At 37.5% G+C, this 24,676-nt stretch overlaps 2 protein-coding genes across 3 annotated transcripts; both read right to left on the bottom strand.

The window, feature by feature from the left end:
- Nucleotides 1–1,959: 1,959 nt before the first annotated feature.
- LOC104214951 (uncharacterized) lies at nt 1,960–8,997 on the bottom strand. 2 transcript variants are annotated; one of them, XM_009764682.2, is made up of 14 exons: nt 8,861–8,997; nt 8,284–8,343; nt 7,992–8,193; nt 7,771–7,845; nt 7,549–7,650; nt 7,385–7,413; nt 7,041–7,154; nt 5,742–5,856; nt 5,224–5,414; nt 5,010–5,123; nt 4,308–4,388; nt 3,946–4,178; nt 3,088–3,127; nt 1,960–2,847 (listed from the first exon to the last, which is right to left on the bottom strand). In XM_009764682.2, the coding sequence occupies exons 1-14, from the start codon at nt 8,960–8,962 to the stop codon at nt 2,272–2,274; spliced, it is 2,034 nt and encodes a 677-aa protein (XP_009762984.1). In that variant the 5' UTR covers nt 8,963–8,997; the 3' UTR covers nt 1,960–2,271. The 2 variants fall into 2 exon arrangements, with proteins under 2 accessions (XP_009762984.1, XP_009762985.1); XM_009764683.2 differs by having other exon boundaries at nt 8,865–8,975.
- An 8,950-nt stretch (nt 8,998–17,947) lies between these two features.
- On the bottom strand, nt 17,948–19,462 carry LOC104214955 (uncharacterized). Its single transcript, XM_070155663.1, has one exon. The coding sequence runs from the start codon at nt 19,460–19,462 to the stop codon at nt 17,948–17,950; it is 1,515 nt and encodes a 504-aa protein (XP_070011764.1).
- Nucleotides 19,463–24,676: the final 5,214 nt, after the last annotated feature.

The following is a 24,676-nucleotide window of genomic DNA, read 5'->3' on the forward strand; positions in this document are numbered from 1 at the left end:
TATTTTCATTTTCTTTCATGTCCTTTTCCTGATTTTGTGCTTTCGGTTACTGGACTTGCGACATTCGGGTTGCTTCGCCTAGTTTGTATTGCTCTTTTTCACGATTTAAGGTGCTCCCATTTCGCTCGTTGGTTTCCTCACTCTTTTAAGAATTTGATTACAGACCAGAAATAAAAACTTCGAGTTTCGACTCTACTTCTATGATTGAAAGGTGTGGATTCTTGTTCCAAAATTTAAGATGTAATAGAAGGGGAATTCTTTATCTTCTTGTTTTCCTTAACTAATAGTACTAATGATGAAAACGGGTCAAAAGAAAATGAGTCCAAAAGACATTTGTTTCGACAAAGCTGCTGTATGAATTCCTAGGAATAGCTGAATTAGCTAACTCCACACTTCTACACATGTTTTTGTGTGTGCACACATGTTTATGTGCATGCGTATAAAGTAAACAATTCATTCAAGCTTAGCAACAAAAGTAAATTCCCCTTACATAGTTTTTATAAGAAAAGAAGTGAAAAACTAGAAGCATATAACCTAATAGTTTTATTACCCAAGGATTAGTTTTGTAGTCTACGCAAGATGGAAAAAAAATTAACATTATATATATAATGTAATTTTCGGCAAAAAGGGTTCAGCCGAATCCCCTTCCGCCCACCTAGCTCTGCCCCTAGCAGGAACACAACTACTACATCTCAACTCCAATCAAATTAGAGTCAACTATATAAATTCGCATTGTCCATGTTACTCCATTTAAATTGATCTTCGTCTAATATTCTATAATTATAAATTTAAAAAAAGGCACTAGAAATTCTTTCTATTTTTTTACTAACATATAAACCTTTCGTAGAACTATTATGGAGGAACAAAAAGTTGGAAATAATAGCATAGAAATCCTCTAACATGGGCCAGGGGTGAAGTGTACAATATACTTGAATTTTTTCCAACTAAATAAAAGATACAACTTTAAGGCTATAGTACAAATAACAACTCTTGCAAAGACAAAGAACAACTAAAAACACCAAACCTGGTCATTAAATTATTCCCCATCTCATTTTTCTATGTGTAATCTTGTCGTTTCTCTCTTTCTCATAGCCATAAACAGACTCTTAATGTCCTCTAAACTATTATAAGAAGCAGAGCCTGCACAAGATTTTTTAACATTTTGGCTCATGGATGCTACAGTATCAAAGGAAAATGGTGCAAGATCAAGAAGTTTTCGGAACGAAGACTACAACAACAGAAGAGTTTTCTTGAGAAGCTATCCACTTCACTGGGGAGATTCAGTTGAAGATGGAGAAAACAGAGAAGAGACTGCAACAGAAATGCCAAAAAGTAAAGAGAAGACTTGCATGAAGAAGAAATTTATACTAGCAGTTTTCCATTGGAGAGGAGAAAGCGCTTTAATCTTTCGAAGGATCAAGCATAAGGTCACAGTTTACTTCATTACTTGTCTTCCTGTTGGATTCAAAACTCCTACTGCAATGATTTCAGCTTAATATCATTATAAAAAACTGCTCAGTAGTTGAAATTCCATCTACTTTACTAAGCATATATTATGCACAGTTATGTGTTTTCGGTACAGCTGAAAGGCATGTACAGAAGAGTGGAAATATAGTAAGATGGATGCTAACTTGAATAGAAATATGTACCTTGGTTTTATAGAATATAAGAGCACTTCTTTCACTGTCCTGTACCTGAACAAGCAAACCTCCTATCTGCGTAAAACTGATCCACCGGTTAAATTAGTTCAAGCTGCCAGAAATAGCTTAAAATCTCAGAAAAGTGCCAAGTTAGTTTTGTATAGCTGTTCATGCAGATGTGATTATTTGATGTGTTTATCAATGATTTCAACAATAATTGGAATGTATAAGTATGCTTCTGTTGGATTGCAGATCAACCATACGACTACTTTGCAATGTTCAACCTACCATTAGCAAGCTGTGCACTACCAAACTATGATTCTGTAACTTTGACATTTGTTGCTAGAATAGAAACTGTTTCAACAAGAACAGACTAGTTCATTGCTTTTAAATAGAGTTAAAAACTTTATAACAGAAATCTTATTCACAATAAGAGTTCAGACTAATTGTTTCCATGATCATATATCGGCACTAAAACAATTTTATCTTAAAGCCAAGTCTCCAAAGTCTGATATACTCCAAATTGTACCTAGGCTCAGGAGCCTGTCCACAGCCCCCACTGTCACTACCACCTCCCCGGATAAAGAAAATGGAGTTTATATGCCTCTTCCGATCTTGCCATCTCTTCATATCACAGAGGCAACACCAATTTCTGGCACAATATAAGATCGGATAGAGTCTTTCCATGCCTATCGATTCTTCTTGAGCAGTTCACACCTCCATCTAGAATATTACGAACCACAATATTCAAGGAATGGATCCCTCTGACTTCATAAATCTCCACCTTAACATGTTCATGAACCCATTTGTCTCTTCTTTCAATATCATCAGAAGTGGGGAAGGAAGAGGGATTAAGAAGCCTTGCAACAACTTTCTTTACCCATTCTTGAGTAATAATCTTCTTTAGCCTTTCAATATCTGGAGGAAAATATGGGATAAGGGAAAAGTTTAGATCATCCCCTTTATCACCAGCTCTGCTATGTGCGACATCATAGAGAGGAATCTTCCTGTCATGTGGAGCAGGGGACAGCTGAATTTGTGGTGCGCCTTCTTTTTTGTTCAAAGCAGTTTCTGTTGAAATAGATCGCAAGACCGAATCATGGAAAGAACTGGTCTGCATTATGTCCTTAGGACTAGCCATATCATCTGATTGCATTATTTTGTTTCTTGTTGCTGTAATATGCCACTGAACATCTTTACGGTTTACCTGATAGATCATAGAAAACTCTTTAAAATTCAGTGTATACATTAGTTAGCATTTTAGCGTGAAGCAATCATTCTTGTCTGTTTGAGAGAACTCTTACAAAATTAACTAGCAGCAAAGAATACAAATCACAACAGAGTAACAGTTTATGAGAGATTGTCATGTCCGCATCATGCATAAACACTCACATGCAAACACACACAAACACTCACATATAGATGAGATATAGGGAGATGGAGATACCAATGCCTTCTCAAGAATGATCTCTTTTTTGTGTCCAGTGCTGCCGTACATTAAAAGAAGATGAAGAGCATTAATATATGTCACATAAATATGTATTTAACATACGGAAGTACTAAATGAGTAAGAGATGATCTGGGGCAGGAAAACTGAGACACCTATCCATATTAAAATAACGAACTGCATGTCATGAATATATGTTTTGACATAAGCAAGAAGCGGTGTTAAGTTTAGCAAGAGATAAACTGGGGAGTAATACTAAGACACGTTTTCACATCAGACGATGACATGTGATCATATAACCTGCAGAAATAATGACTATTTCAAGCCTTTGATCATTGTGACCAAGAAGAGCAAAAACAGTTTTGCATATGGTAAAAACTCAACCATACACAATTATGCAGGTAAGGATTAGAAATACCCAAATTGCTGCCGCATTTAGACGTTGTCTTAAATTTTAGATGCCCTTAATGTGAGGGTTGAAATTGGGCGAAGAAACTGATCTAGCAAATGACATGAGACTGGATATTGCAACTTCCAGATTGGAAACAACCGCGCAGATCAAATTGCTCATTAGAGCATATCATACCATGAAGTCCCTTTTCCTGACAAGATGGGTTCTCCAAAATCAAAAGAAAATTCACTGTGGAACTCTATCTTATAGGTATCTTTGGATAATAAATTTTCTTAATTTTATAGCTAACTAATACTGTGAAATACTTTCAATTACTTAACTATTGAACAATGAATGTAACAGAAACGATTGAGTCATCTAGAAAATAACTAAAAGCAGTCTTCAATCCAACAATTTTCTGAAGTTCTATGACTCAAAAAATAATATGAACAGAGGATGAAAGAGACCTGATACCGCCACCACCAGCAGGTCCATTTGTATATAATGCTATGAACTCTTTTGTGAAGTGGATTGCTTGTTCCTCCTCCTCAAATAAACCATCCATTCGTAATCTGATATCTTGAATATCCCTAGCCAAATCTTCATCAATGCTGGCAGCCTTCAGGCTATCCAGTCCAATGATATAGGAAACTAAGTTTTTGTTTGTTCCAGGACATACTTCTTCCATCCATGATCTTACCTGAAAAAATGCAATTAGAAAATCAAAACTGAAAACTCTACACTTCTTAATCTAGCATTCCAGGAGCCAAGAATAAATTTAAGGAAAACCATAATAGCTGTCCCGGAAGGAGAAATAAAGACTTGTTACCAAAAAATCAGCAGCTTTAGCACGTTTAACACACTGATAACCACCATAGGATACCTCTCCCCAGCCTTTCCACCCCTTGTCCTGAAAATGAGGCAGTCGCCAAGTAAGAACAAACAGAAACATCCATCAATCCAGCTGTAATAAACAATTGCCTATACAAGACACTTGCTGAAGGAGAATGGAAGGAAAATGATACTGAGAGCAGATAGTGATCTTAAAAGTACAAATTAACCTTTTGCGAACTAGCCAAATGAGATTATAGTGGTGCTACTGTGTTAGGGTAACACATCCAATAAAAGGTCGTATGGTCTAAAAGATGGTATGCAAAGTAACAATATTATTATATTAGGAGGGTAGCAAAATCCAAATTCATTATGAAATGGAAGTGTCGGTGAGAGCGTTGTTTGATGATGCATGGGATTCAATGGCTTCTATCTTGTTTTTGTTCATGAGATTAAGGGCGACGGAGCAGATGGCATAAAGAAAACCGGTTACAGTTATATCTTTGGGCTCTTACGATTATGACCTCCCAGATTCAAAACAAAATACTGACGAAAGGGACAAGGCAAGAGCAATGGGGTGTTGAGCTTATGAAAAGCATAGGTTATATTAACCAAAATGTTGCGTTAGGGACCACATGACAACAGAGAGGAAGAAATCCTTCCACTTTCTCTCTATGTTGCATATGAACACAGAGATTACCTTGGAGGCCAGCAGCAACAGTTTATTAGGAGCTGATGCAGATGGCTTTGCCCCAGCACAGAAGACTTTACTGCTTGATAATGTCTGAAACGAAACATCTTGAAAATCTACAACCTGTGCCAAGGAAAAGGCAAGGTAACACTCTTCTCTGATTGAAGCTTTTCATATTCTTTCCCTTTTCAATCTAGATAGCCAATACAACTTGCACATTTACCACATCTGGGGTTATGTAGCTACTAGGATCCCCCACTTCATACAGAAGTTGCTCGGCACACGTGCTGGGATTTAGAATCCCACCACTGTTTTCTGCCTTTTCTACGCATACTCGCCCATCAAAACTGACTTCCACAAAAGGAAGAGACAGATCGAGGAGATCTTGTAAAGATATATCACGGTATTTATCTCCTACAGTGACGAAAGTACAGTCAGCAAGTTACACGTGAAGTGACAAATAGGAACAGCGGCAGAGTAAGAAAAACCAGAACAATAAGTAAGGCAAGCCAAAGGTTAATACTAAATAAAGAGGGAGTGAAGTCTTTTTCAAGATTATGGTTCAATGGGTATATTCAGAATCATTGAGATACATAGAGAAAAATAAAGTTCTCAAAGTGCATTTTATTGGAGCTAGTGGAAGGTAATCCCTCCAACCCTCAAAAACACCACAATATACACGCATCACGCTCCCTCCTATAAAGATGCACAACCCAGAAATATTGAAAATGAAAGGCTAACCTGGATGCATATAGTATCCTCCAGTAAGTTGACAACCACATTCTAGCAAGTGGCCAGCCAGTGAACCTTGGGCAAGTAGTTGCAACTCATCCCAATTCCAGCCGAGCTCATATACCTGATTATAATAGGGACCTTTAGATATACTTCTAAAGAAAGATGTGACTTATTTCAGTATTATTATATCAGAAAATTTTGTATTAGTATTGAAGAAGTGGTGCAACAACTCTAGGAACTACCCATAAACATTGACACAAAAGTATAACAAGAATAACAACAACAAACTCAGTGTAATCCCCACAAGTGGGGTCTTGGAGGGTAGTGTGTAAGCAGACCTTACCCCTACCTTCAAGAGGTTGTTTCCGGAAGACCCTCGGCTTAAGATAGGTATAAATAAAAAATAAATCCGGTCGCCTTCAGACCCAAAATGATCCAAGGCAGTCTCTAGGAGGAGAGTCTTTCGCCTAACTGTTAATCTACTCCAGTTGGCGATTTTGCTCACACACCACATTTGGTTGCAGTAAGCTTGTTATTTTTCCTATCAAGCCTCAATACAACTGAAAACTCAAATTTCAGTTGGATCTTCAAGATTCATTAATTGATTAAAACACCACCAAAAGGCAAGCTTTCTGCCTGGTTTTCAACTCTGATTATCTTTCACACCAACCAAAAAAAAAAAAAAAAAAGAATCATTCCAACATATTTAGTCTATTACAGTTTAAGACCGGCAGCAGGAAGAGATATGTAAAGAAGCCATGCCCCTGAGAACGTGAATTTTAAGACCTCACAGGCTTCTGCTTCTTTCACTTACAAGATAGCTTTGAATCATTTTGACTATTAAGTGGTGACAAGAAGGCAGTTTCCACCTGATACCCTCAGGTTGCAGCTAATTTCATATAAAGCTGAAGAATGCCCCTTCCTTCTAACACTCATACACCAGTGGAAAGTTGCAGGTGTCTAAGTGTCTGTTTTCATTCTAAGCTCTAGGATGCGTCCATCATAATCATAGATATACTTCGACAAGCCAAACAAAAATTGAAAGGGAAAAGCTAACTTTGTTGTACACGAATTTGACTTCTTAAACAAATTTCAATGGCTTTAGATAATATCAGTTTGCAGTTGCTTACGATGCGGAAAGTAAAGTGGATTTTCATAGTTATTGCTCTTAGAAATGAAGTGACCATAAATTATGCTGTGAAAGGATTATATTTGGTACAAGAGGTGAGCAAGCACTTTAACAAGTGAAAAGATATATGTGACTGTCAGGGAAATTGGAAATGAAAAAGGAATCTACTGTCGTACCATTGGGGCCAAAAATAAGGAAGCATCAGCAGCTCGAGAAGTAATAATGACATTTGGTCTGAATTTCTGAAGACATTCAACGATAGGAGCTGCTCCTAGATACACACTAACATCCTGCAGAAAGAGCAAATAAAAGGGATGCTACTATAATCGTAATACTTATATAATCAAGGATCTGCAGAGCAGGGAAGAAATGATCACTCTATTAAGATTTAGCATATAAACCCACCTAGAATCATCAGAAAAATAAGAAACACGACCTACATAGTACAATTTTTGTCTTTGATGGAATAAATGATGCTGACTTATACCACTGAAAATACTGTATATTACCAAAATCTTACATCAACATGTCTAAGGTGCTCCTCCAAATCTGAATGTATCCCAAAAGAAATCTATAAGTATGACATGATTTTTCTGCTTAAAGGAAGAATGAGGAAATCGAAAGAAATTTGCAAAAAGCAATTAGTACATCAGTTTATTTTCATCTGTGATATTCGAACTACACCTGATCTGACAACAGCAACTTGATGAGCCACACCAACAGTTATGGAAATACCCAGTCCACTTGCAAGTTGTAAGACTTCATCCCGGGCACCAAACGGATCATCTATTCCCCATATTGTCAAAGAGAAAATATTTATTCTTTGTCGAATACATAGGCAATTTCTACACAAAAACAAAAAAGAGCAAGAAAGACAGAGGAAGGAAATTTAGGAATATCACATACTCGCACCCATGTTTGTAATAATGCAAACTCCATTCTCCACAGCCAAAGGTAAGAGCAGTTCCATCCACTCTGAGACTGTATCAATGTTTGTAGTTATCACCAAATAGGCAAGTTATCACATTACTACCATACTGATGAATAGACAAACCACAAATAGGTACTTGAGATGCATATTTGTAATGACACAAAACTAACTACAGTATGTGATAAGGAAGACATACTACGGGGATCATAGCCCTTGCCACCAGACTTCATCGCCTGATAGCGCTCAGCAAGGGTGCGCTCGGCTAGGCATTCCAGCACTAAATAATCCAACTCTTTCACCCTCTGAAGTAGTTTTAAAGCTGCTATTGGTCGATCACCTCCAAACCCAGCACCACAACCTATGTAAACCTTTTCCTTTCGCCTTTGAGGATTCACTCTCTGCAATATCACGAAATATTTTACATGTCATTAGTTTCCATTTCCATTTTCTCATTCTCATTGATGTGTGTAGTATAAAAAAAAACTAACCAGTCTGATCTCACAGTCATAAATCTCAGGTGTGTCATCGCCTAGTTCTTCCATCGGAACCTGATAATTACAACACGATGATCAAGCACTAAAAAGGGATCTTTCTATTAAAAAATTAGCGACAAAAAAGAAGTGTTCATAGTGAGGTGCAAATCTTATTCATATAAACAACTACATGAAATGGGCAACTTCAATCAAATGAAATTGTTATAACTACCCCTTTCAATGGTTCAATCAATTCCTTCTGCTTAACACTGCTGCTAAAGATCCTTTGATTTGCTATTCACTTCATATTGAAGCCGGAAATTGTTTTTAAAAAAAAGTAACTTTAATCACTTATTTTCTGTAAACCATCTAGTTCAGTCTTAAACAACTACTACTTGGGATCATCTAAACAATTTTATGGATTTCATCCAGAAAACATGCAAACACACTGATATATCAAAAGAACAGAAAAGAAGAAGAAATCTTTCTTAACTACACAGTAATTAATGCACAAAAGAAGTTGCATACAAGAACAGAGATGCAACATAAACAAGAATTCAATGAGAAAAAAATTAGGGAATCTTGAAATTACAAACCCAGATTGAAGAAAATGCAGAGTTGGTAGAATTTGGTTTGTCTCCTCGTTAGAGAATTTTGTCACTGAGGGATAACTTTTGCAGTCGTTGCAACGCATATCGTAAAGTTTGTTGGACCAGTTTAATAATTGTACTATGCCTGAGGGAGTAAAATAAAAAAATTCAAGGAAAATTGCAGAAATTACATGTGTTAGGCTAATAAATAGAAAAACTAAAAGAAATACAAAATATTAAAATGAAATAGTTTAAACTTAACAAGAAAGATTGGTGATACAAAGAACAATACAATTTTTAAAAATGAATATTATACCATAGCCAATTAAAAGCAATTTTAAACTTTACATTTTAAATTGCTTAGAAAATCTAAAACAAAATCAATGTTAAATCATAACCCATGAAAAGTTTCAGAATTTTTTCAATTTCTTGTTATTATCTCTAGAATTATGTTCTTAATTATTTAAAATTCCTTTTGAGTTGAACTGTGTCTATACGGGAGCAAATTTCTTTCGGCTATATTAAGTGCCCGTAAAAATTTGTTTCTTTCATTTTTAACTTCTATTGCTTTTCTAGTATAAAGGCGTAGACATGTTCCACGTAGCCATTTTAAAGGGCAGCTATTTAGAAATTAACTAGTGCGTCTTGAATTTTAATTTTTTAGTTTAAATTTTTAGGAGAAAATATTTTAAATTATCCTGAAGTGAAAATTTATAGTTTAAAATTTCATGACAAAATAAGCACTGACTGATCTCTAAATAGCATCCATAAAAATGACTATCGGTGAACTATTCTAACCGCAAACAAAATTATATTATTTTATTATACACTATGTTATCCTTTCGATTCTAACTGTAATAGTTTATAATTAATAATCCTCTAGTACAATATAAAAAGCTTTTAAAGCTACTCGGTAAAATGTGGTGAGGGAAATAATTTTTTATATTAACTAATTACTCATAAGTATTAACAATTTATTAAATTAACAAAAGCAAAGTTTAAGCATCATTATCTAAACGCACATAGGCAATGAGAGAAATGTAAATGAGCATTTAATACATTAAGATTGTGATTTTTCCGGAGGAACTTCCCTTTCTCCTTTATTAATAGTAGGATTAAATAGTAAGAAAAAAAATTCTGTATAATAAATTGGAGAAGTTAAATGTATAGGTTGTCAAAATTGGCACACAATTTTGGGACTTGCTTAAAAGCCTCCATATTTTAATTTTCAAATTTGAACTACAACGAATTTGACTCAAAAGACTCTGAAAAAGCATCAGTTGCTTTATTGGATTCCTAAGGTCGTTTCTAATTGGTTTAAGACTTAGGAGTAGTATGACGTTAGTCACGGTGCAAAATAAATTTGTAAGGAAAATATGCTCATTTATTACCACTGAAAAGAGTGGGGTCCACTTAGAAGTTCAAATTTTACATGTGTCAGTATCAAAAGCTAAGTTGGTCAATCTGCTTTAACACAACTCACTTTCAAAGAGTTAATTCAAGAGGCAAGCTGATCAACACACCCAAATATTTAAGTAGCAGCTACAGTAACTATATTTGTCAGCCAATAGAATTATTTTATTTTTATGTAAATACAAAAATACCCTCTGACCCGAATTGCAGCCGGATGCAGCTCATTGTTTTTCCCGGAGGCACCTCTCTTTCTCCCTTATTAATAATAGGAATAAATAGTAAGAAACAATTCATATAAAATAAATTGGAGAAGTCAAATTTATAGGTTGTCAAAATTGGCACACAATTTTGGGACATGTTTAAAAATCTCCACGTTTAATTTCCAAGTTTGAACTACAACGAATTTGACTCAAAAGGATTTGAAAAAGCATAGTTGCTTTGTTGGATTCCTAAAGTCATTTTCAGTTGGTTTGAGCCTTAGGAGTAGTATGACATTAGTCACAGTGCAAAATAAATTTATAAGGAAAGCATGCCCATTTATTACCACCGAAAAGAGTGGAGTCCACTTAAAAGTTCAAATTTTACGCGTGTCGGGATCAAGGGCTAAGTCGGTGAATCTACTATGACATATCTCACTTTTAAAGAGTTAATTCAAGGGGCAAGCTGGTCAACTCACCCACATATTTAAACAGCAACTACAGTAACTCTATTTGTCACCCAATATATTTTTATGTAATTACAAAAATACTCTCTGACCCGAATTGCAACCGGATGCAAATCATTTTTTTCCGGAGGCACCTCTCTTTCTCCCATATTAATAGTATGATTAAATAGTAAGAAAAAAATTCTATATAATAAATTGGAAAAGTCAAATCTATAGGTTGTCAAAATTAGCACACAATTTCAGAATTTGTTTAAAAGCCTCCATGTTTTAATTTTCAAGTTTGAGCTACAACGAATTTAACTCAAAAGACTCTGAAAAAGTATCAGTTGCTTCATTGGATTCCTAAAGTCATTTCTAATTGGTTTAAGCCTTAGAAGTAGTATGACGTTAGCCACAGTGTAAAATAAATTTGTAAGGAAAGCATGCCCATTTATCACCACTGAAAATAGTGGGGTCCACTTAGAAGTTCAAAATTTACACGTGTCATGATCAAGGGCTAAGCTGGTCAGTCGGCTATGACACACCTCACTTTCAAAGAGTTCATTCAAGGGGAAAGTTGGTCAACGCACCCAAATATTTAAACAACAGCTACAGTAACTTTATTTGTCAGCCAATGGAATCATTTTATTTTCATATAATTACAAAAATAACCTCTGACCCGAATTTCAACCGGATGCAGCTCATATATTTTTTTCCGGAGGCACCTCTTTTCCTCCCTTATTAATAGTAGGATTAAATAGTAAGAAAAAAATTCTTGTATAATAAATTGGAGAAGTCAAATCTATAGGTTGTCAAAATTGACACACAATTTGAGACTTGTTTAAAAGCCTCCATGTTATAATTCCAAGTTGAACTACAACGAATTTGACTCAAAAGACTCTGAAAAAGCATCAGTTGCTTTGTTGGATTCCTAAAGTCATTTCTAATTGGTTTAAGCCTTAGGTGTAGTATGAAGTTAGCCACAATATAAATCATGCCCATTTATTACCACTAAAAAGAGTAGGGTCCGCTTAGAATTCAAATTTTACGCGTGTGAGGATCAAGGGCTAAGTTGGTTAGTCTGCTATGACACACCTCACTTTCAAAGAGTTAATTCAAGGGGCAAGCTGGTCAACACACCCAAATATTTAGACAACAGCTACAGTAACTATATTTGTCAGCCAATAGAATTATTTTATTTTTATGTAACTACAAAAACACCCTCTGACCCGAATTGCAACCGGATGCAGCTCATTTTTTTTCGGAAGCACCTCTCTTTCTCCCTTTTCAATAGTAGGAAATTTGATGAAACCCAATAATATATTCACAAATAATATTTTTGTTTGACCAAAAAGAGTTAAACTTTTTGTTAAACTAATTAAATAAGTAGACTTTAGGTAAATCTTAACCAATGATAATTTGCTCTAGATCTAAGATAGAAGAGGAGAGTAAGCAAGCATAACACACATAAGATTTTACTATAACAGTGATTGAATCTCATCATATAAGAAGAGGATGGTAATTTTCATAATATCAAGCTACAATTAAGAATACATGGATGAAAAAAGGGTCATCGATCTTTAACAAGGTAGAACCCTATCCATTTGATGTGATGAGACTAACGATATATATTGATGATTTGAGCTTCCTTGCTTTTTTTGCTTCGTGAGGAAAGAGAGAGAGATGAAGGTCCTCCTTCCTCTTAGAGAGCATGTTTCTGTCTATCTTCGTTTCAGCCCCCCTTTCTTCTTTTTCTCACTTCGTTCATTCTTTTTTCTTTACCCAACGGTCATTACCCATAGTACTTAAGTCGTTTGATTATATTACGGGCTAACCCCTTAAAATACCGTAATATCCAATTCGCCTCTCAAGCGCTTTGAATACATGACATCGGTCGTGGCCGAGGTGCGTATCGTTACAACATGATATGGATACGACAATCCCAGGTAACTTTTCTCTGTCCCCTCTCACGCCAATTCTTGTCCGGTTAGATTTTGACTTATACAGTTAGTCCCTCCGCCTGTTGGGGTCACCTCTTGGCAAGCTCGATGGGCGGACTCTATCGATCCGAAAATTAGGAGAAATCTGAATGCTTTATGCAAGGGACGAATACCTCATGGCGAGGTAGAAACGTGACGTTTCGAGAGCTGCGTCAGACCATCACGTCAATTTAGAATGTCATTAATATTTCTCATGCGTCATTATGGCGCACATTTTCTATGTATTACGCCGTTTCCCGTGCCCTTTCCGTTTTCTAACTGGCGGCGCTTGATTTTCCCACTCAGAGCATTTATATCCCTATAAATAGGGAAAATCTCTCATTTGAATGTTACGTTTCTTAATCGCTCCAAAGAGAACTTTGCAACTCTTCTTCTTCTCCTCCAGTTTTTCATATTTCTGCTTCTGTTAGGATTCACTGTGACCACTACCTTTTTCCCTTATCATTCTCATTTCTTTTGATCAAAGGAAAAATGGCTAGTGCTTCTTCCCTCTCTGTTAGAGCTGTTGGTGCTCCGGTGTCGGAAGATGATGTACCCCTACTCGAAGCGAGAGTGGAAATGGCGAAAGACGAGAGTTTTCTAATGGTGGATGAGGTCGTTCCCCCCTCAGTAAAGGCGATGACTGACTTTAATAGCCCTGCCGGAGATGAGTCGGAACCCATTTTTTCTTCGATGGATGTTGCGGCGCTCACGGTGTTCAAAGCCAAATGGGGGATCCCTGATAACATTGAACTGGTTCTTGTGGATCAGGACATAGTGCATATACATCGTCCCGGCTACTGCGCATTTTATGCGTATCCCTTTGTCATCGGTGATGCGGAACCCAAATATCAAAAGATATATGACGTAAATATGATAGGAAGTGACGTAAGATAAAAGATAAAAATTATGAAACTTACAAGAAGATTAGACCCCAAGATTAGAAGCGCAAACAACCATGGATATATTAAATCCACAACCTCAAGAGCAATAATCAAGTAACCTAATCTATCACATAAGATAGAAGATTACTTACAAGGAGAAACTATCCTTGAAACAATCAAGAGAAGTTCTTGGTAGAACTTAAGGAGAACTCTCCTAAACTCTCAAAGAGATGAATATATTTCATATAACACTCAATAATCTGATCTTACAATGAAGGAGTGATGGCTATTTATAGAGCCATTTCAACTACTCTTTACCAAACTACAAGTATGAAAACAAATACTAAAATGGTCTTCAATGGTGGCGACATGTAATCTTCAACAATGGAGGCCTTAAAGTCATCCAAGAAATCTTATGGTGGCCTACAAATATTATCATACCATCTAACTACTTGCTGCACATTTTAAATGATTTCACAAGAGTAATTCAATTCAGTGTTTTCTACCAAGTATGAATGATTGAATCTCTTGTATTGGAAATCTCGGCAAATTGGTGCGGTCTTGGTAGAAAGTCTATAATTTTGTCTAGGAGTGTTGAAATTGCACAATTCTTGATTCTCTGAAAAGAAGACATATGAGGCTACACTTTTGGTAAGTTTTACATCTAAATTCATTGTATTCTATTCCACAACTAATTTCGAAGTGGACTAGTGTGATTTTGTCCAGATTTGTACAACTGTAGCTTGTATGGCCATAACTTGATGTAGGAAGCTCCAAATTAAGAACGGTTTGTCTCATTAGAATCTAGACTTCAATATATTTAATTATGATGAATTTTGTAGCCCAATTTGATCTATACTTGAACAGATTTATATTTGAAGTTGGGTCATTGTTCGGACAATTTTGTGAATGTTGGATAGTATTAAGTATCACTTCTTTGCTTCAATTTTCCCAAAGTATTTACCAAATGTTTCATGCCTACAAAATAAAATACAAACACGCTCAAAATAATATATTCTAAAAATAAAGTATTACAAAATATATTATTAAGAGAGATGCAAAAGAGTTAATCACAAGTTAGTTCATCACCATTTACTTATGAGTGTCTCCATTTAGGCTCACTTGAGATACGTGTATAAATTTTAGATTCTCATCCACACCTATGACTTCCGATCTCATGTCAAGTATCTTCTTTACCAACCCATGCATTACTTCTTGAGCTTTTCTAGCTTTAGCTCTCATGATTGGTCCAGATGGTAAATACATATCATTGATTGCAATTTCATTGAGCGTGCTCGTATCATTCTCCTGGTCTTCAAAAGAATCGTCCTCGAATCTTCACCTACATCAAAGGGAGAAAGATAAGAGACATTAATAGTCGCACTTACTTGATACTCATCTGGCAAGTCGATTTTATATGCATTATCATTGATTCTTTCCAAGACTTGGAATGGTCCATCTCCACGTGGATGTAGCTTGGTCTTTCTTTTAGTTGGAAATCTTTCTTTTCTCATGTGTACCCAAACCCAATCTCCTGGTTGAAATATCACATGTTTTCTTCTGTTGTTAGATTTCAATGCATACTGTCCATTTTTCTTTTCAATTTGTTGTTGTGCTTGTTCGTGGATTTTCTTCATCATCTCAGCCTTCCTATTACCATCTAAGCTAACTAGCTCTTTTATAGGTAAAGGAACCAAATCTAATGGTATCAAAGGATTAAAATCATACACAACTTCAAATGGAGAAAAGCCTGTAGAAGAATGCATTGTTCTATTATATGCAAATTCAACAAGAAGTATACAATCTTCCCACTTTTCAAGTTCCTTGTAATCACAGCACGCAGTAAATAACCTAATGTTCTATTAACCACTTCTATTTAACCATCCGTTTGGGGATGATAAGAAGTAGAAAATAACAATTTAGTTCCCAACTTACCCCACAAAACCCTCCAAAAGTGGCTAAGAAACTTGCATCTCTATCGCTCACAATAGTTTAGGAATGCCATGCAACCTAACAACATCCCTAAAGAACAAAGTAGAAACATGAGTAGCATCATCAGTTTTGTGACATGGTATGAAATGAGCCATTTTAGAGAATCTGTCAACAGCATCAAATATGCTATCCATCCCCCTTTTGACCTAGGTAGTCCTAACATGAAGTCCATACACAAATCAACCCAAGGTCTACTGGTACAGGTAGAGGTGTGTACAACCCATGAGGCAAGAGTTTGGACTTTGTTTACCGACATGATATGCATTGGACACAAATTCTTTCGACCTCCCTACACATATGAGGCCAAAAGAAATGTTCATGTAATATGTCCAAAGTCTTTTGAACACCAAAATGCCCCCATCAAACCTCCAGAATGGGCTTCTCTTACTAGTAACTCTCTTATAGAACACATAGGAATACATAGTTTACCTTCTCTGAATAAATAGCCTTCGTGTCTATAATATTTACCAAAAGAAGTATCTCCACATGCTTCAAATATTTGACAAAAATCATGATCTTTAGCATACAATTCTTTAATATGTTCAAATCCCAACAACTTAGATGTAAGATTTGACAGAAGGGCATACCTACGAGATAGTGCATCAGCAACTATATTTTCCTTACCTTGCTTGTATTGAATCACGTAAGGAAATATTTCTATAAATTCAACCCACTTGGCATGCCTTCGATTGAGCTTTCCTTGACCTTTCAAATGCTTCAAAGATTCATGGTCCATCCGAAGAAAGAACTCCTTAGGCCAAAGGTAGTGTTGTCAGGTCTCCAACGATCTCACCAATGCATAAAGCTCCTTATCATATGTTGAATACTATAATACAACTCCTCCAAGCTTTTCACTAAAGAATGCAATTGACTTTTGATTCTGCATTAGCACAGCACCTATCCCGATTCTTGATGCATCATACTCAACATCAAAAGCTTTGTTAAAATCTGTTAATTGCAATAATGGAGCAGAGCAAAGTTTTTCTTTCAACAAATTAAAGGCATTCACTTGTTCCTTTCTCCACGTAAAACCCCGATCCTTCTTTATGACCTCAATCAATGGTGTTACAATAGAGCTAAAGTCCCTAACAAACCTTCGATAGAAACTAGCTAAACCATGAAAACTTCGCACCTCGATCACAGATTTTGGCGTTGGCCAATCCTTGACAGCCTTCACCTTTTCCTCATCTACCTCAATCCCTTTACTACTAACAACAAACCCAAGAAAGATTACCTTATCCATACAAAATGTGCATTTTTCAAGTTAGCATACAATCTTTCTTTTCTAAGCACTTCCAAAACACATTTTAAATGCTTTACATGTTCATCAAGAAACTTGCTATAAATAAGGATGTCATCAAGATAAACCACAACAAACTTTCCAATATAAGCACGTAAAACATGATTCATTAAACGCATGAAAGTGCTAGGTGCATTAGTTAATCCAAAAGGCATAACCATCCATTCATATAAACCATGTTTAGTTTTGAATGTAGTCTTTCATTCGTCACCAAGTTTCATACAAATTTGGTGATATCCACTTTTAAGATCAGTTTTAGAGAATATGCATGAACCAGTAATTCATCAAGCACATCATCTAGTCTAGGTATGGGATGACGATACTTTACCGTTATCTTGTTAACGGCTCGACAATCAACACACATTCGCCAAGTTTCATCCCTCTTTGGCACTAAAAGCACTGGCACTGCACATGGACTCATACTTTCATGGATGTATCCCTTTGCTAAAAGCTCCTCTACTTGCCTTTGCAACTCTTTTGTCTCCTCGGGGTTGCTTCGATAAGCTGGCCTATTTGCAATAGACGCTCCCGAGATGAGATCAATTTGATGTTCAATTCCTCGAATTGGTGGCAATCCATTTGGAACATCCTCAGGAAAGATATCCTTAAATTCCTGCAAAAGAGAAGAAGCAACACTAGGCAAAGGAATGGTTAGTTCATTAGTGCTCAAATAAGATCCCTTATACAAAAGAACCACAAGGTGTGACCTAGATTTGTAAGCACTCATACACTCTCTGGATTTTTCATATATGCTTATTTTACTCTCTTTTACCTCATCTTCTTTTTCCTCACAAATGTATTTCATTTTCTTTTCCCTCTTTTTTTCTTGCTCATTGGGTCTCTCAATATTCACAAAATCATCTTTCTTTCTCCCTCATTTATTTTTTCTCTTCTTTTTTCTTATGCTCTTTTCTTTCTTTTTCCTTATTCCCACGAGAATCTCTTAACTTCATTTGATCTTCAAAAACTTGCTTCGGTTTTAAAAGTGAAAGTGTCACCTTCCTTCCATCTTTTTCAAATGAATATCTATTCTTGTAACCGTCATGCATTTCTTTCCTATCAAACTGCCATGGTCGGCCAAGCAAAATATGACATGCTTGCATAGGCACAATATCACACAATACTTCATCATTATACTTCCCGATAGAAAATGGCACCATCACTTGCTTACTCACCTTCACTTCTCCACTATCATTTAACCAATGCAACTTATAAGTAGAAGGATGTTTTAAACATTGTAAACCCAATTTCTCAACCATAGTTATGCTTGCTACATTAGTACAACTACCCCCATCAATTATCATGGAACAAATCTTTTCCCTTACCTGGCACCTGGTGTGAAAGATATTTTCTCTTTGCACAAGAACATCATCTTCCTTTATCTGCAAACTCATGACTCTCCTTAGCACCATCAATTCACCAATTAGAGGTGACTCAACATCACTACCCTCCTCATAGTGAGGTGCGCCAACCACATCTTCACTATCATCATCATCACTTTCCACATCCGTCTCAAAGCTCCCATCAGCTTTTAAAATCATTGTCCTTCTATTAGGACATTTAGAAGCAATATGCCCAACCCCATGACATTTAAAACATTTAGTATCTCTGTTTCTAGTATTAGTAGGGAATGAACTAGTACCTTGAGCTTTGTTTTCCTTGATTTTGTCTTCTTTAGGCCTTTGGATAGCTCTATCATCTCTTGGCTTACTCCAATTTCCCCTCCAAGAAGTGTTGCATGTATCCTTCGATTTTCCCCATCTTGGACTAGGAATAGGCCGCTTGTTTTGACCCTTGAACTTGAGCTGCCTTTCGACTTTTACAGCCATGTGCACAAGTTCCTCCATCTCCACATAATGTTGTAAGTCTACAACATTTGAAATTTCTCTATTCAATCCATTAATGAACCTTTGCATAGTTGCCTCGCGGTATTCTTCAATGTTGGCTCTAATCATAGACATCTCCATCTCTTGGTAATATTCCTCAACACCTTTTGTACCTTGGTATAAGGTTTGAAGCTTCCTATGAAGATCTCTATAGTATTGTGAGGGAACAAATCGTTTCCTCATAATAGCCTTCATCTCTTCCCAAGAAGAAACTGGTCTTTCCAAATTTTTCCTTCTATTCACCACTATCTTATCCCACCATGTTGAAGCATAATCGATGAATTCAGTAATTGCTAATTTTACCTTCTTCTCCTCCGAGTAATTATGGAAATCAAACACCTTTTCAACCTTTCTTTCCCAGTCTAGATAGGCATCCAGATCACTCTTCCCTTGAAAGGAAGGGATGCTCATCTTAATACTACCCAAATTCCTATCAACCCCTTCTTCATTCCTAAATCCCCTTTGCAGTCTTCCTCTTCTACCCCCTCTTTGACCATGTCTTCCCATATCAATATAGTCATTATCACTATCTCCTTCAATACCATCGAAGTGTTCTTCACCAACCCGTGGTTGTGCACGTGGTTGTTCTTGCCTCCTTTCGTTCCCTGGGATTGTTCTCCTGTTTTCATTTTCTTCCAGCCTCTCTTACATATTATCTAATCTCATGCTCATCCTTGAAAATTCTCGTTGCATCGCTTGAATGACAACTACTATATCTGGATTGGCATTTACACTTCCTGTTCTTTAATGACCATTACCTGCATGTGACATGCTTATACAAAAAAAAAATTAGGGCCTCACAACACTCCCTCACGTGTTTACACTCGCTCAATTTCACACAACCCTCGTGTTTGTCCCTCAATAGTGTTGGTTTTTTTTGCACTCAAGCCTTTTACTACTATAGAGGTTTCCTTTGTAATTCTGCCAAGTAACTAAATTTGGATGACTTGAAAAGAAAGTTTCTATTGTAGAATTCTAATATAAAAAGTTCATGAGTTGACAAGAGAAGAAATAATGATGCTGAAAAAAATAAACAAAGGAAATAACAAAATTCAGCAAGAATAGCTGAATACAGAGGATTGACTATATGGATTTAATCATAACTTGATTTGATTCAGAGAGGACAAAAAAAATCACAATAGGTAGTATTTAAGTAAAATACTACTTGTTGAAAAATAAGAATAGACGACTAAAAAAATCTAGAAACAAAAGCCTCCACTAGATTATAGTATTTTTGGGTATATTTTTTTTATCTCCTTTTTTTTAAATAAAGAGCTCAAAACTTGAACAAATATATAAGACAATATAATCAACAAGGCTTTGATACTAAATGATGCAAAACCTAAAGATCAAAAGATATATAACGTAAATATGATAGGAAGTGACGTAGGATAAAAGATAAAAAGTATGAAACTTACAAGGAGATTAGACCCCAAGATTATAAGCGCAAGCAACCATGGATATATTAAATCCACAACCTCAAGAGCAATAATCAAGTAACCTAATCTATCACATAAGATAGAAGATTACTTACAAGGAGAAACTATCCTTGAAGCAATCAAGAGAAGTTCTTGGTAGAACTTAAGGAGAACTCTCCTAAACTCTCAAAGAGAAATATATTTCATATAACACTCAATAATCTGATCTTACAATGAAGGAGTGGCGGCTATTTATAGAGCCATTTCAACTACTCTTTACCAAACTACAAGTATAAAAATAAATACTAAAATGGTCTTCAATGGTGGCAACATGCAATCTTCAACAATGGAGGCCTTAAAGTCATCCAAAAAATCTTATGGTGGCCTACAAATATTGTCATACCATCTAACTACTTGCTGCATATTTTAAATGATTTCACAAGAGAAATTCAATTCAATGTTTTCTACCAAGTATGAATGATTGAATCTATTGTATTGAAAATCTTGGCAGATTGATGCAATCTTGGTAGAAAGTCTATAATTTTGTATAGGAGTGTTGAAATTGCACAATTCTTAATTTTCTGAAAAGAAGACATATGAGGCTACAATTTTGGTAAGTTTCATAGCTAAATTCATTGTATTCTATTCCACAACTAATTTCGAAGTGGACTAGTGTGATTTTGTCCAGATTTGTACAACTGTAGCTTGTATGGCCATAACTTGATGTAGAAAGCTCCAAATTAAGAACGGTTTGGCTCATTAGAATTTAGACTTCAATATATTTAATCATAATGAATTTTGTATCCCAATTTGATCTATACTTGAACAGATCAATATTTGAAGTTGGGCCATTGTTCGGATAGTTTTGTGAATGTTGGATAGTATTAAGTATCACTCCTTTGCTCCAATTTTCCCAAAGTATTTACCAAATGTTGCATGCCTACAAAACAAAATACAAACACACTCAAAGTAATATATTCTAAAAATAAAGTATTACAAAATATATTATTAAGAGAGATGCAAAAGAGTTAATCACAAGTTAGTTCATCACCATTTACTCATGAGTGTCTCCATTTAGGCTCACTTGATATACGTGTATAAATTTTAGATTCTCATCCACACCTATGACTTCCGATCTCATGTCAAGTAGCTTTTTTACCAACCCATGCATTACTTCTTGAGCCTTTCTAGCTTTAGGTCTCGTGATTGGTCCAGATGGTAAATACAGATCCTTGATTGCAATTTCATCGATCGTGCTCGTATCAATCGGGTATATGCTTCCCCTACCTTCCTTGGTGGTGGATTTCTGCTGCTTCTATGAGGTTTGCCCGGCTTAACTCTCTCCGTACGCGTACAAGATTTTCCTTATGCTCATCAAGTACGCGGAGCTGGCCGACCGAGGGATTTCTCTGTGACACATGCTTCACCTATTCGCCCCCCATTTTCTTAGGGTTACGATGATTCACGTGCGCCATCGAGGAGCCAAGAGTTTGGTAGTGAAGATGGATGACAAGGCAAATCGCCTCTTTTGGGAGAGCTTCTTTTATGTCCAGACAAAACACGTCGTGTCGACCCCGGCATGGTTTCCTGAGACATGGAATTTCACCTGTAGGTCTTTCTTTCTTTTTTACTTTATGCATTTTTTCTTAAGATGGTCGTCGGCCGTCTCCCTTTAATGTCCTCATTGAGGGTTTGTTTTTGTTTTTGTAGCCGAGAGAGTACCTCATCTGCTAGTCACTAATATTCGCGAGTGGGTGAGCACGATTCTCCCCCATACAATGGGGATTCACGAATGGGCACCTTTCCATGAGAAGTTTGGGCGCAAACCCCTTGTTGGTGAGTTGGCTCATTGTGGTCTTGCATTGTTCTTTGCTCCGTAGTTTCTTTTACCTTATCTTTGTTTGATCGAATCTCCTCATTAGCAGGTCAGAAAGGAGTGAGAAGGACGAGGACTCCTGCGCTTGCTTTCTGCCATCCGGCTTCCTCTGTCCGACCCACTCCAAGGGCAACTGCGGGTGAGAGCACCCAAAGTTTGGTTGCTCGGCAGACCACGTCCGCAACTGGGCCTGTTCATTTGGAGGTTGCTCCCCAGTCAGACACTCCGGTCCTCGCAGTCCATTCGACGGATGAACCTTCCTACAACAATGGCGAAGAGGCACCGTCAAAGAGGCGGAGGTTGTCATATGGAGCATCTTTGGTTGAGATATCCTCGAGGGGTGACCCTACTTTGGCGGTATCTGAAGCTGGCAGTGGCACCGACTTGGGTGCGGAGGCGACGCCTGTCTTGGTCTTGGGAGAGACCACCGTGGTAGGGAGATAGAGTTCGGGGGCTACCACGATTATTCCGAGCGGCTCATCGTCATCTTGACAAGGCCGCGCCCCCTCTTCAGCTAATGAGAGGTCGAAGGGCGTGATGGTGGATGATTGTGAATCGGATTCCGACATCGATCTTAAGGATATGAGGATGTTCGAGGAAGGCTTTACCAGGGTCGATGTGAGGGCGGAAGGTCCTTCTCGTGTGCTCGAGATTCCATTGAATTTTAACCTTTTGGAGGACACGATGGAGTTGGTGCCTCAAGTCGACCTTCTATGTACTACCGCCAAAAGTGAGTCTCTTCGGGAGATCAATGATTTCGCTTTGTCACGTGGTGTGGCGAGGATGTCCTTGAGGGTGAATTTCCTTTAGCCATTTTCATTGTTTTGTTCTATTTTGCCTTCGCTGATTCCCCCCTTTTTTTTTCTCTTTTTTTAGACTCACATGCTGGAGATCGAGAGTGCTCGTAGGGCTGAGACTAGGGCCGAAGTCTTTTTGAAAATGGTCGCGAAGTATCGCTGGTACCGCAACAAGTGCCGTGAGATGCACGCGCAGGTTAGGTCGGGCAGTAATACTCAATCTGTTAGGAAGGAATTGGAGAAAGGGGATGAGGAATTGATGTTGTCTATCCGCAAATGCAGCGAGCTTGAGGAGTTACTCCATGCCAAAGACGAGAAGCTCGAAGTGGGAAAAGGGGTTGTGGCGGAGTGTGAAGACCTTCAAGCGAAGGTGCTGTCTTTGCGAGCCGAGCTTGAACAAAACGCAACCAGAGTCGCCAATTTAAATGCAGAATGGATGGAGAAGGTGGCCGAGCTAGAAAAGAAGGTGACCGAGTTGGAGAGAGCCGATGGGCTCGGGTGTCGGCTTTAGCGAGGACGACAGCGCTAGAAGACACTATCCACATCCTCAGGTCTAAGCAGGAGTCTGAGAGGGCGATGACCACACTGAAGGAGGCGCGACTCGAGGAGCGGATTGATGAAATTGATCGGGAAGCTTCGTCGAGCCTGGGAGACCGGGTTGTGGCTCTTGAGGCCGAGAAGGCACAACTTTTGGCTCAGGCTATCCCTCAAGAATCTGCCTCTGCTACTGTCCCCCGCGTTTGTATGAGCTATGGGTCCATGCTGAGGCCCAACGAGATATATACAAAGGTTTGTGGGAGGCGGGGAGTGTTCTTGAGGCCGCTTTTGAAGATGCTCGGGCGAAGGCACGCGAGGCTCGTCTTGCCTTCAGTTATGACCCTACGACACCGGAGGCCAGCGAGGGTGTTGAGATCGAGATGGGCTTCCTTCCGACGACGACGATGCTAGGGAGAACGACGATGGAGACGATGGCAAGTGAATTTTTTTTTTGCAGCTTTTGTACTTAGTTTTTTTTAGTTCTTTTGTTGTTTGTTTTTATTTTTTCCTGGGGGGCCCGCTTTTGGCCTTTTGTAAGGCGCAACTGTTGCGCATGTACACCTGAATAAAATAGTCGCTTTGCCTTTGGTTACATATCTTTTGACTTTCTCCCCCCCCCCTTTTTTCGAAAACGATCTTCGGATTTCCCCCGTAATGAGTCCCTGATTTTTAATTGGGAATTCGAATAAGGTCGAATTTAGTTTGCTTGATCCGAGCGAGATCGGATCCCATTTCGTGAGTTCGAATGAAGTCACTTTTGATCTGCAAATTCGAGTTGCCAATTTGAGCGACATCAGTTTTGACTTATATATTCGAGCGATGTCGAATTCGGACATGCCAACTTGGGCGAAGTCTGTTTTGACTTGTATATTCGAGCGAGGTCGAATTTTGCTTCCGCCTGGCGATGGCCGGAGGCCGTAGGGGTGTAAATTCATGCGAGGTCGAATTACGTCCCGTTATGAGTTCAACAAGGTCGAACATTGATTTGTCAATTTGAGCGAGATACGACAGTCCCATGTAACTTTTCTCCGTCCCCCCTCACGCCGATTCTTGTCTGGTTAGATTTTGACCCATACAGTTTTAATATTAAAAT

The sequence above is a fragment of the Nicotiana sylvestris genome, chromosome 1 (assembly GCF_000393655.2).
Source record: "Nicotiana sylvestris chromosome 1, ASM39365v2, whole genome shotgun sequence".
In the NCBI taxonomy this organism is placed as follows: Eukaryota; Viridiplantae; Streptophyta; class Magnoliopsida; order Solanales; family Solanaceae; genus Nicotiana; species Nicotiana sylvestris.